General features: G+C 40.3%; 1 protein-coding gene across 1 annotated transcript in view; it reads right to left on the reverse strand.

Annotated features, from left to right (window-relative positions):
* GIPR (gastric inhibitory polypeptide receptor) overlaps positions 1-13,031 on the reverse strand; it is an 888,530-nt gene that overhangs the window by 408,348 nt on the left and 467,151 nt on the right. The window contains exon 3 of the mRNA XM_078662339.1: positions 11,693-11,753. Coding sequence (XP_078518465.1) covers positions 11,693-11,753 — 61 coding nt within the window. The remainder of the gene's footprint in view (positions 1-11,692; positions 11,754-13,031) is intronic.

Genomic DNA, 13,031 nt, shown 5'->3' on the forward strand with positions numbered 1-13,031 from the left:
TGGAACTATTCGCACAACAGTTTGCTACTGATGACCCACCCCCCGCGACGCCCCACGCCGTTATTTGCTGGGTGGCAACTTACTAGACATCACTTTCGTGTCATCTAGATTTCGGCGCGTTCTGCTGCCTTGGAACTATTCGCACAACAGTTTGCTACTGATGACCCACCCCCCGCGACGCCCCACGCCGGAAATCTGGACGTTGTGCTGCGTTGGGACTATTCGCACAGCCGACCGCTACTTTGTTGTTTTTCCCTAAAAATGTTTATATGTTATTACTATTTTTGTTTTCTTGTATATATTTATAAATTATTAAAGTTTTATAATCTTACTACTTTGTCGGAGTGCTATATATTTTTAATGTGACACATAATTGTAAAAACTTTGATGTACAAAGAGTCATCCCTGGAATCTTCCGCTTCACGCTCGTTCCCCTCCCCAATCACAATACAGGATGGTTTTCAGATAATAGCAACGCTTCTGCTGTGACGGATCTCATCGAGTGTGGACCTTGATCTACTATAACTCCTTTGAAGAGGGGTGATTCTTTACAGCTGTGGCCATAAACTACATCTGCAGGGCTAGCTGATAGCCTAGGACCGGCCTGGACAATCGGACACAGAGGAAAAGGAGTGTCAGAGGGTGCGGTAGTGAATAGGGCGAAAGGGAGGTGTCGGGCGGGCACAGGGTGTGATTCTCAGGGAAGAGCAGCGCAGATGGGGGGAGGTTTATTACCCATGCATAACACAGACAGCGGGGGTGACCACTGCCTGGGTGAGATGCTTGCGAGGGTGGGGAGCCATGCTAAGGATCGACAGCGTGCACAGAGTGGGTCTGGTCAAGGCATCTAAAATGGCTGCCGTGCACGACAAAAGTGTGGCATTTGAAAAAAGACAAGATGGCGCAGACAATGTTTTTCAACACTTCCTGATTTCCTTCGAATCGAACGTTAACAGACGTTGGGGCATATTACCAAAGTTAAACGATATTTATCCCTAACGATGCATTGCAAAGATTTTTTTACCGTCAGAAATTATCGCAGATAAACCTTGCTATTATCAAGGTTTATCGCAAATACGATAAAAAACGACCGCAATGCATTAATATCGCTGAAAACTCCGCGATATTCATGCATTACCGAGCTAATGCTCTTAGCCATGTTATCCACCTCCCATTGGATAACATGGCTAAGAACTGCTCAGGGCAGCTGTTACTTTTTGGAGATATTCGCGCTTATCTCGAATATTTCCAAAAGTTGATAATAGGAGATAGCGATGTTAGCGACTGTTTCCAGTCGCTAACATCTTGGCATGCCCACTTTGCATGTCATTAGTGATAAACATCACTCACATGCAAAGTGGGGCCCAAGATGGTCGCTATCTCCTACTAGCCGTCGCTAACTGGTGTTAGCAACAGCTAGGTAATACAGATATAATTTTATCTCCGCGAAGCGGAGCGCTGTTACAGATATATATCTTGTTTTTGAACGTTAATTTCTCAAAATGCACTGAAGCACATATATTGAGACCTAGCAAAGGCACATCGGGCTACCAGTCCCTAATATTTTACCAAGTTTCGTGCAAATCCATTCAGCCGTTCGATTATTATTATTATTTTTTTTTTTTGCCCCGCGGGGCCCTTTTAAAACCTCCACATCAAACTTAGGAGGTCAGCGAGGATCTACTATGCCCCCTTATGGTCATTTGCCCCTTCGCTTTGGCCTCCTCTTGTCTCTCGATCCTACCGAGAGACAAGATGGCGGCCGCTACGTACTGTTTGGAATGTTTACAGACACCGGAGAGCCAATCAGCTTCGCTTCGCAAAGCTCCGTAACGCGAAAAGTACGCGAAGCGGTGCGCTGTTACAGATATATATCTTTTTTTGAACGTTAATTTCTCAAAATCCACTGAAGCACATATATTGAGACCTAGCAAAGGCACATCGGGCTACCAGTCCCTACAATTTTGCCAAGTTTCGTGCAAATCCATTCAGCCGTTCGATTATTATTATTATTTATTTTTTTTGCCCCGCGGGGCACTTTTAAAACCTCCACATCAAACCTACGGGGTCAGCGAGGATCTACTATTCCCCCTTATGGTCATTTGCCCCTTCGCTTTGGCCTCCTCTTGTCTCTCGATCCTACCGAGAGACAAGATGGCGGCCGCTACGGACTGTTTGGAATGTTGACAGACACCACTCAGAACCAATCAGCTTCGCTTCACAAAGCTCCGTTGCGCGAAAAGTACGCGTCCTGGAGCGCTGCCCGGTCCGCTGTTACAGATATATATCTTTTTTTAAACGTTAATTTCTCAAAATCCACTGTAGCACATATATTGAGACCTACAAAAGGCACATCGGGCTACCAGTCCCTACAATTTTGCCAAGTTTCATGCAAATCCATTCAGCCGTTCGGGCTAAAAGTGAGGCCAACCGCCCTATGGAAAACTCAATGTTAAAAACACGTTTTGGGAACCCCCTTTTTTCTCAGCCCCCCCTTGATGAACACCCCCCAAATTTTCAAGGGCTGCTCAGAAACAAAATGTTCCATTTTCCTGAAAATTTCAGCCAATTCCGTCCACAAACGCCAAAGTTATTAGACATAGAATTTTCAAAAATCCCATAGAGAAAAAATCCTAACTATATATACCTACTGGCGACCGCCAGTAGGTAATATATATATATATATATATATATATACGAAGACAAAACCACTCCTGAGCCTCCTTTCGGCGAACAGAGTAAGCGGACTCCAGGTCATCTGTATTCAAGTCTTATTTTTTTTCTCATTTTTCCTCTCATGTACCTTGCAACGAATGCCCTTGATCACACAAGGGTTCATGGATGCTGTGCAAATATATACAATTGATCTTGTTTACCAATCACCATCACATGGCCCTGGAAACAGAAAACAGGAATATATCTGTTCTCACAAGGTAGACAAATGCATGAAAAACAGACTCAGGAAGTATTTGAGCAGTTATTCAAGGTCACATTATTTGCCAATTATGCTTGTTGTTCATGTGTACATATAAAGAGCAATGTATGTAATAAAAAATAAATAATTAAATAGTTAAATATTTATAAATATAACTACAAAACAATTATCTTAAAATATATATGCACTCATCTATATATTACAAATGATACATATATAAATTTATAGCACCACATATGAGCAAAATGTATTAAAAGCTAAAGTGCAAAGTAATGCTGACAATACAACCTTCTATCACTTCATGGCCTTCTGTAAGAGTCTTATGTTCAACAAATCTCTATATGAATACACATTGTTGAAATCATATGCATTTGATATAACAGTATAAATACAATAAATAACACAAAGAAGGTTCCATAGGATATTCTTAGGCTTAATACAGATCCATTATTGCTTACTGTTAGCCGAACCCTTGAGAGGCTGAACAACTTACATTTAGCCCTATATGGTCGTACAAATGCTGTTAAAATGATTATATTCCAAAAATGTTTGTATTTATTTCGTACTATACCACTTTTGTTCCCTTCTGCTTTTTTTAATAAGTTAGATAGAATTGTATCCAGGTTCTTATGGGGGTTTCGGAGAACCATAAGATCTCTTAGATGGTGTGTAATGCCCAAAGAAAGAGGAGGGCTAGGCTTCCCGGATTTCCGCCTATATAATTGGGCAATCTTTATTAAACTATGGGTATCTTAATTTTTCCGGATTTAAATCTGGATTAAGCGATGGTACCCTCAATTTACGAAATGCTACTTGGAGCCGAAGCTCGACTATGTTTGCTCAGGTTTACAGAACCGAGCTACTATAAAAAAATAAAGTTTAAAGTCTTGATATCGGCGTGGGAAATCTGGAAACAATTTAGCAAAGAATTTTGTTTTTGTATAAAATGGAATTATTATACGCCTTTTTAGGGGAACCCTCGACTTCCTGAATTCTTTAGAGATTCTGTTATGCAGAGGTAGTATGATCTCCAAATCTGTTCATTTGGCAACTTATATCAGAATGGACAATTGGCATCATATTCGTATCTACAAGAAAGACATAACCTTACAAGAGGGGATTTTTTCAAATATCTCCAAATCCGCAGCTTTCTAGAGTCTAAAAATTTACAAAATACCAGTTCTATGAGTAAACTGGAGGTACTGGAAAGCTGCAGGAGAAAAAGTAGAATTGGCATGATCTACCAACTGATGCTTAACAATCTCAAAGATGATTTAGAGGTTTACACTGATAAATGGTGTAGATATCTTGGAATAGAACAAGTGGATATACCTAGATCTCTAAAAATGGCGAATATTGTTTGGTTCAATGGGTCATTTAAAAGCCAGCATTTTATGTCCGTTTTTGATCTGTATTACACACCATCTAAGCTGGCGAAATGGCAAGCATCAAAAGGCATTAATTGCAGTCGTTGTGGATATATGGCTGCCGATTTAGCCCACATGCTTTTTAACTGCCCGAAATTAGCTCAGTTTATATCAGGAGTGCAAGGCTTTCTAAATAATATAATGGAATCACCACCAATAGTATCATCAGAATTAGTGATATTAGGAGTTCAAGCTGAGCAAACGGGTATTATAACGATGGAAGAGGAAGGCTTTCTATTCATAGCTATGTCTGTTTATAGATATTGCATAACATCCTGATGGTTAGAAGCTGATCCTCCAGTTTTTTCCCACTGGCAGTCTAAATTACTAAATATTTACCAGCTTGAAATCGCGGTATACAGACTAAAGGGCTGGAAAAAGAAGATGTTCGGACAAAATTACGGGCACCGATAAGTAATTGGATATAATCCTTCAGCCTGGTTCTAATTTTTACTTTTAAATGTATATTTGTCCTTTTCCATGCTGTATTATATTGTGTATATTTTCTACTGTGATAATGCTGATTATGTTCTTTTTTGTGATGAACTAAGTAACAGTGATATAATTGTGTTTCTTTTTTCTTATCTTGTTCTACTTTGTGTATCAAACAATCTTCCACTGCCATAAAACTTAATACATTTTTTTTAAAAAGAAATAAATTTAAAAAAAGAAATTCCTCCTTTATAGTTAGTTCTGCTAACTAAAACGCACGCGCCCGCAAGCCACTGCTGATGATGTCACATATTACATCATTCATGACATGGTCAGTGACATCACTGATGACCTCACTGTTGACATCTCAAATGACATCACTGAAGACATCACTGATGACATCATCCAGTGAATGTGGTTTTGTTCGTTATTTAAAAATGTATTATATATATAGCAATGTGCATTGAAGAATGAGTGGCTATATAAATATAAATATCTAGATGGAGGATTTAGTGGCAGTGTGATTGACTGTTTACTTGACTCATTTATAGTGTCTCACAAAATATATCGGTAGTGACTAAACTGTGTGAATATCTGTATCACTTTGTCAGTTGTTGTGTAAACTGCTGTACCAGTTGGTTACTAGCTATGTGAAAGTCTATATTAGCTATTGATTAGTTAACTGAGTATTTGTATGGGAGAGTGAATGTGTGTGTGGTTCAGTGAGGGGTGTGTGACTGCCCAAAGATGTGTGAATAGTTGATTCAGTAGGTATATGAAGTTAAGACTGCATGTTATAACAGTTTTTTGGGTGAGTGAATATCTTTATGGGTGTGGTGATGAGCAAATATATCTCTCAATGGTATGTGTTAACAAACTAGAAAAATAAAAGGCAGTGTATGTGACAGTTGTTGTATATAAATAAGTATACATAATACTCAGTGATTGTATGAGTGACTGTATGGATAACTGTATACTTGTAATAGTGATTTTATAACACACTAAGTATGAGTTACTATCTATACGAATAAATGAACTGATGTTTGTATAAGCGTGTAGCTGAGTGAAGATATAAGTGAGTAGGATGACTGCATAAGTGAATAGGATATGTGCTGGTGTGTAATGTCGATATAGGTGTATAAGTATATTTGATAGTGTTCTATTGATCATTGACAGCATGTATGAGTGATTCTACAGGTAAGTGATTAGATGTGTGTGTGTGTAGATCTAGGAATCACTGAGTGGGTTTTAGAAACTTGTATTGGTGTGTCAATAGATTCAAATATGGTATTTACAATGAGTTATGAAAGGTAATACTACTGTATGATGAGGTGAATCTGATTGTCACATGGGTGATGTCATCAGTGCTGTCATTTGAGATGTCATCAGTGATGTCATCAGTGATGTCACTGACCATGTCATGAATGATGTAATATGTGACATTATCAGTAGTGGATTGCGAGCGCGTGAGTTGTAGTTAGCAGAACTAACTATAATGGAGGAATTTCAATGGTTTTGTATGAGTGAAATGTCCAGCTAACTATAACAGCCCTGAAACCTATGTTTTTTTCAGTGAATTTTTAAGGTTTTTTAAATGCTAATTCCTAACTATAACATGTCTGAAACCTATTGTTTTTTTCAGTGAATTTCGAAGGTTTCTTAAATGATAATTTTTTTTTATTTCAAATCATTTTTATTTATGAAAAAGGAAAAGAACAATACAGAAAGTCTTCCAACACATAGATGAGATCAGCTGTGATGCTTGAGAACAATACACAAATGTGATTTTCTTTTAGGTTTGTGTATTGTTCTTAAATGATCATTTTTAAATGTAATAATAGTTGTATGTATTTTTTATACTGATTTTATAGTTTTTTAACTGTTTATTTGTACATATTTTATTTTTTAAATTACATTATATATTTTTAATATAAATATAAAAAAAAACGTTTTTTAAAATATTGAACCCGAATTTTTTTTTAAATATTTTAATGTTATTATATTTATATTATTTTCTTACATTTTTTTTCGAGTTGTTATTACCAATGTTATCCTATGGAAGGAAATTCAATTTACAGGTAAAGTATGTTTACGTTACTTTTGTAATCCAGTGCTGGAATCCTAGGTTCAGCACTGCGACCTCTATCTAAAACAGGCAAGTAATTACATTTTTATCGTTGGCACGATTTTTAGAGAATATTTGTAAGTTTGAAAAGTCAACACTTAAAAACTTTTTCAGCAAAAAGCAGGCAATGATATCCTATGGAAGGAAATTCAAGTTACTGGTAAGTACGGTTAGAATTACTTTTCAGGATCAGTACTGGGCTCAAAGATGCAGCACTGAGGTCTCTCCTGATAACAGGTGAGTACATCTGAATTTGTAGTTCGGCTAATTTTAGAGGAATATTTGTAAGTTTCAAATATCGACACTTAGAAACCTTTTCAGCAAAAAGAATGCAATGATATCCTATGGAAGGAATTCAAGTTACTGATAAGTATGGTTAGAAATACTTTTCAGGATCAATACTGGGCACAAAGATGCAGCACTGAGGTCTCTCCTGATAACGGGTGAGTTAATCGGAATTCGTAGTTCGGCTGATTTTAGAGGAATATTTGCAAATGGTGAAGGAAGGGGCGGGGCCTGAGGTGACATGTCTGCAAACACGCCCTGTGTTGCGTTTTAAGTTGGAAAATTAATTCCTCTTCAATCCTGAGGGTCCCTGGGGGCCAACTACCCCACAAGGTACCTTCAGTATATGCCAGAGAGCTGTGTTGCAGAGAGGTGTTCAGAGGCCATGCCCCTGTTTACAACACTGTGCAACACAGCTCCGTGGCACTTACTGGAGGTACCTGGTGGGCTAGTTGGCCCCCAGGGACCCTCAGGATTGAAGCAGAATTAATTCCTAAACTTAAAACGCGCCACAGGGTGTGTTTGCACACATATCACCTCAGGCCCCGTCCCCTCCCTTCACCACTGTGCAAACGCGCGCCGTTGCACCTTTTAGGTTCGGGGATTACCTTGAATCCTGAGGGTCCCTGGGGTGCAACTAACCCACCAGCTACCTCCATTAAGCGCCACAGAGCTGCGTTGCAGAAAAGTGTAAAAAGGGGCGTGGCCTCAGAACACCTCTCTGCAACGCAGCCCCCTGGTACATCCTGAAGGTTCCTAGAGGGCTAGTTGGCACCCAGGGACCCCCAGTATTCAAGGGGAATTTGTTCCCCCTCTGCAGAGTGATGGAAGGGGGCGTGGCCTCCGGCACAATGCAGGTCATTTTTTAAATCATTTTTTTTAAGAAGGGGGGCTGGTGGAGCCCCCCTTTTTTTCCTAATTTTTGGCCCTGTGGACCCCATCCCCCAGGGCATGCCGCTTAATTTTCTTTTAAAAAAAATTTAAAAAGTGGAAGGGGGCTGCTTGGCCCTCCTTCCATGGCCTTAATCGGCCCTGGGGACCCCATACCCCGGGACTTGGCCTTTTCCTTTTTTTTTCTTAAAAAAAAAAAAAAAAACTGTTCGCAGCCCCACTCCCGGGGCACTATGGCCCCAGGGACCCCATCCCCCGGGGCCGGCCTTACTATTTTTTTTTTGGCCCTCTCCTTTGGGTACTGTGGGGGTCACTAATTCCCCACGATCCCATCCGGCTCCCCGCGTCCTGCGGGAGCCAGCATTGCTTTTCCACATTGGGAGCAGCTAACATGCTGCTCCCCATGTGGAAAAGCAATCTGCATTACAGTTTGCTATGACAGGGCGGGAGCTGTGAGCCTCCCCCGTCATTGCAAACTACAGTGTCCCAGGGGTGGGCACCCCAGGACACTGCAGGAGATCTGCGCACCCTGTGCGGATTTTGCCGTTTTTGCCTGCACAGGGGGTCCCACAGTATATATTGTTGCTGGAAGAGAGATTGAGAGAAATGTGGGTGAGTGAGTTTCTGGGGCCCTGGCGCTAAATCATGGTATATTTTTAGTATGAAGACATTAGAATAATGATGTATAATGTTTGTATGAATTTGCTTTTTATGTACACTGACTGCAATATATTTACTTTAAAACAGATGTTTATTTGGAATTTCAAATTATATTGAACTGTAAAAGAGAGGAAAATATTTTAGTTTTGAAAAAGATGGTTTAAGATCAATGCATACCATCAAAACACTTCAATGCATTTTCTTCTGCACAATCTGTGAATGCTGACTGGCTCCGCTGACAACCAACAGGAATTGTAACGCAAGGCGCCAGTTGGCTTCTTTTGGTCTCTTGCTAAACATGTGATAAATTGAATGACAAATAATACTGTCTGATTATTTCCCTCTTGCTGCTTTGACAATTTGATTGGATTTGTTGAGAAAATTGCTGTATTAGCGTACTATTAGAGTACCAAGATAGTTGGTGGTTTTAATATATGAAATGTTTTCAACATATGAATTATTGTTAATATACACAACTTTAGGTTGGTAGAAATCGTTTTTAATAAACTTTGTTCTAATTTCTACTTTCAGTGTACTGTAGATTTATTGTTTTGGCCAAATTTTAAGATATACATGTGGATGAGAGCCGAATAAGTGCAATGGTTTGATTGAAAAGTGTGTAGGATTAGTAGTGTGAACAAAAGGAAAAACTCTTCTTGTATCTGTTTGAGTACACCTACCCTTTGGTTTCTCAAAGGGGTTCCTCTCATAGAATTTTGGTATGTTTGGAGTCGACAGCGCCTAAGCAGATGGACACATTGCTCCTCACATTGCAAACAAAAGCGGAAGATTTGGAGGTTCAAACAAGGAGGAATAATATAATAATTATAGGTATTGCTGAAACAACCAACATAGACAATATGGAACACTATGCTGAGCCCCTCCTAATTGATCTGATAGACAGAAACACATTCTCGGATATCTTCATGGTGGAGCGAGCTCACTGCTTCACTGCACCAAGACTGGTCCCGGAAGCTAATCCCCGCCCCATAATTGTGAGGCTTTTGAATTACAGGGATTGAGAAACTGCATAACGTAAAGCCAGAGAACTGAAGACCTTGCATCATGACGGCTCCGAGTTATCACTCTACCCCGATTTCACACAGCAGGTGCAAGAGACTCGACAACTCTTTGTTCCATCTAAAAGGAAACTCCGTGAACTCCAAATAAATATAGTATGCTATATCCTGCATAGCTGCGAGTAATGTTGGAAGGAAAACCACATTTCTTAACTAATACGAAAATAATTATTTCAGTTCATTAAATGGAGGAAGGAAGCTGGAAGTCGATTCTGGTCTCCATGTGCTACCGCTAACAATGGGGATCAAAGGCAGAACACGGAACAGCATTGGAGTAATTCCATTGTCTACCAAGATGACAGACACTACCTGAGATAGGCGATGTGGAACTATTCAAATAATGCCGCCTACCCCTCAACATGTTGAGACAATTATAACGCTTCAGACCACAGCTAAAAAAGAGGAGGTGCTGTGAGGATTGGACCCACAGGCAGTTGTGGGTATGCCGCTCTACCGGAGACATGTGTTCTGGACACTTGTAAGACTCCTCCGATTGTAATATGACAGATTTACATAAACAGACAAAATTGGTGATATGGAGCGCTTTCACTCCATAACTCACAATGCTTGTTTCTGCTCCAGGGAGGACCTGGCTTGGCAGTTCGGGCTGGACTGTTCCCATGAGGAAGTTGATTTTCTATGTTGCCCTACATCAAATACGATAAATGAGGGCCTATGTGCTTGTAGGATATTCTTGTCATAAATGTTTTAAAGTTGGGCTGATGGACACTTGGAAGTACCAGGAATGGGCTGGCCTTTATCATGTTCGTTACGGGGCTTAATTATGAAAGCCCTGATTCACTTTTGCACCATGTAAAGTGGTACATGCTTCACGTAGGGCTCGCATAAAGATTTATGAAGCCACGCAAAGCCACCCTGCATGGCTTTTAGTGGCCCCATAAATCATCAGCAAGGTGATGCAACACAAATCGCGGTGTCGCCTTACTCTGCACCTGGGAGGTGTTGCATGGGCGTTGATGTGGGTTTTCTCACGCAATACCCATGGAATTTGATGCTGCCCCAGATTTGCAAAGTGATGTAAACCTGGCGAACCGTTAAATCCGTACACCTCCCGAGGTGATGCGTAACAAGGAGAACAATAGTGCAAGGGTGCCTACGTTGGCGCTAGGCTGCCAAAACTGAACCAGCGCTGACAGAAAGGACATGAATGCACTGTATTGTATAAATAAAGTGCCTTTCTGCCCTTTCACTTTAGCATAGGGCAGTGCAGCAAGCTGACTTGATGCACTGCCCTACGCCAAAATGCCATAAATGGGGCTTTGTGTTCCTTTATTCTGAAATTGCAGTTTACATAGTAGTTATAGATAAAGGTGCAGTGTAAGTGGGCCCTGATTCCTGAGGGCTCCCCAAACCTTCCGGGGGGCCGTTCCACCCCAAGGCCAATGAATATCAGTGCAATACGGAAAACTTAGGGTCCCCTCCTTACATTCTATGGAGGGGCATCATTTTACATTACACCGCTGGTTGTCTATAGCTCAGCTTCACCTCCAACACCACTGAGATCAAAGACTTCACTGATGCAAATTGGCTTGGAGATAGTGAACATCCCATGTCATAATTACATTCTTTGAGAAGATCACAGTGACTGACAGGGCATCACAAGCAGAGGGAAAATACTTAAAGTGGTTACAGTGTGTAGAGGGGTTAGGCTAACGCTTCTCTTATGTACTGACTTCTAGTAATATTTTTCCAACCACATCTTCGTAAATAATCATGGACGGGATAGGACTACTGTTGGGAAATATTTGAAGAGAGGAGTATTTTGAAGCATTTTGCTTCAAGTGGCATTTGAAATAAAATGAAATGTGCCAAAATTTGAATCTTAAGACATACTCACTTGGTGTTTTCTTTTAAGTATCTGATGAGAACCCATGGGATCACAAAAATGAGTGGGGTACCTGCAGAGAATAAAATCCACAAAGTGAGATGTATATAAACAAGAAGGCTTTATAATAGTTCTGCACAAATATCAAGACACTTAAGCGCCATGCAACTAGTGTTCATTTTTTCAAAATGTGTATGATGAGGAGGCAAACAAGGCAATTGGTCTATGAGAGAGATGGATGGACTATCTGCATGTTATTGTAACCCTCTCCCACCTCAAATGAAATCCTATGAGCAAGAGGACAATAAACATAGAGGTACCTATTCACAAACAGTTTTTTGTAGTACATTTAGTATTAGTACAATACTATCACTCACATTCCATAAAATGCTACTCACTAATCTATGTGTAGAGATCTCCACCTTTGCCTCTCCTAATGTTTGACGTTGAGATCTCTGCCCGACTGCAGCGATTGCTGCACATGTACCTCTACGTTTTAGTTATAAATGTAAGAGGGACAAGGAGCAGTGGCTGAAAAATTGGGAAAACTTACCACTAAGTGGGAGGCGTTTTGGGAGTAGTATGGAGGTGTTAAGGAGGAATCTAGGGTGGGACATGCACCTCCCCACAAAAGAGTAAGTCCATTCCTTTTCACTGCACTTCCAAAATTACTATAGCTAAAAAGTACCCTAAACAGTCAAAAATATTCCCCAGGTCAGACCTTTGCAAACACTTCGGCAAAGATAGATTATGCACAGACCTGATGATGCAACACTGTGCATCTTCATTGAGCAATTGATGGAATGTAACTCCCCCATCTATGTCAACCTCTTCGACTATGAGAAGGTGTTAGACCTAGGTTCCTGGTTGGGTGAGGTATACACCCATGCCAGACAGGAACCTCCACTCTAGTCAGAATAAGCTAAGTACACACTAAAATATAGCCTGTGCTCACCCTCTGGTAGCTTGGCACAGAGCATTCAGGCTTTTCCCAAGAAGCAATGTGTAAAGTATTTGTGCAATGCACACACGCACAGAAACACAATGAATACACCATAAAAAGTCTCCACACTGGTTTAGCAAAATAGATTATTATATTCTGAACCAAACAAGACCAAACCAAAAAAATTCAATGTATAGAAGTTAGAATATTGAATTGCCAAAGAATAAGTGAAAGATAGCACACAGAAGTAAATTGTCCTCCAGGTGTTACTTGAGGTTGTGCTGGAACAGGATAAAGTCAAAGTTCAGGGTGACTGCAATGGAGCGCCGGCTAACCACATGAGCCATGGAGGTCCTGATAAACAAAGTACCTTTTCTAGTTGCTGTTGCGAGATGTGTCAGGAGATGT

Source organism: Lissotriton helveticus, chromosome 9, assembly GCF_964261635.1.
Source record: "Lissotriton helveticus chromosome 9, aLisHel1.1, whole genome shotgun sequence".
NCBI classification, from domain to species: domain Eukaryota; kingdom Metazoa; phylum Chordata; class Amphibia; order Caudata; family Salamandridae; genus Lissotriton; species Lissotriton helveticus.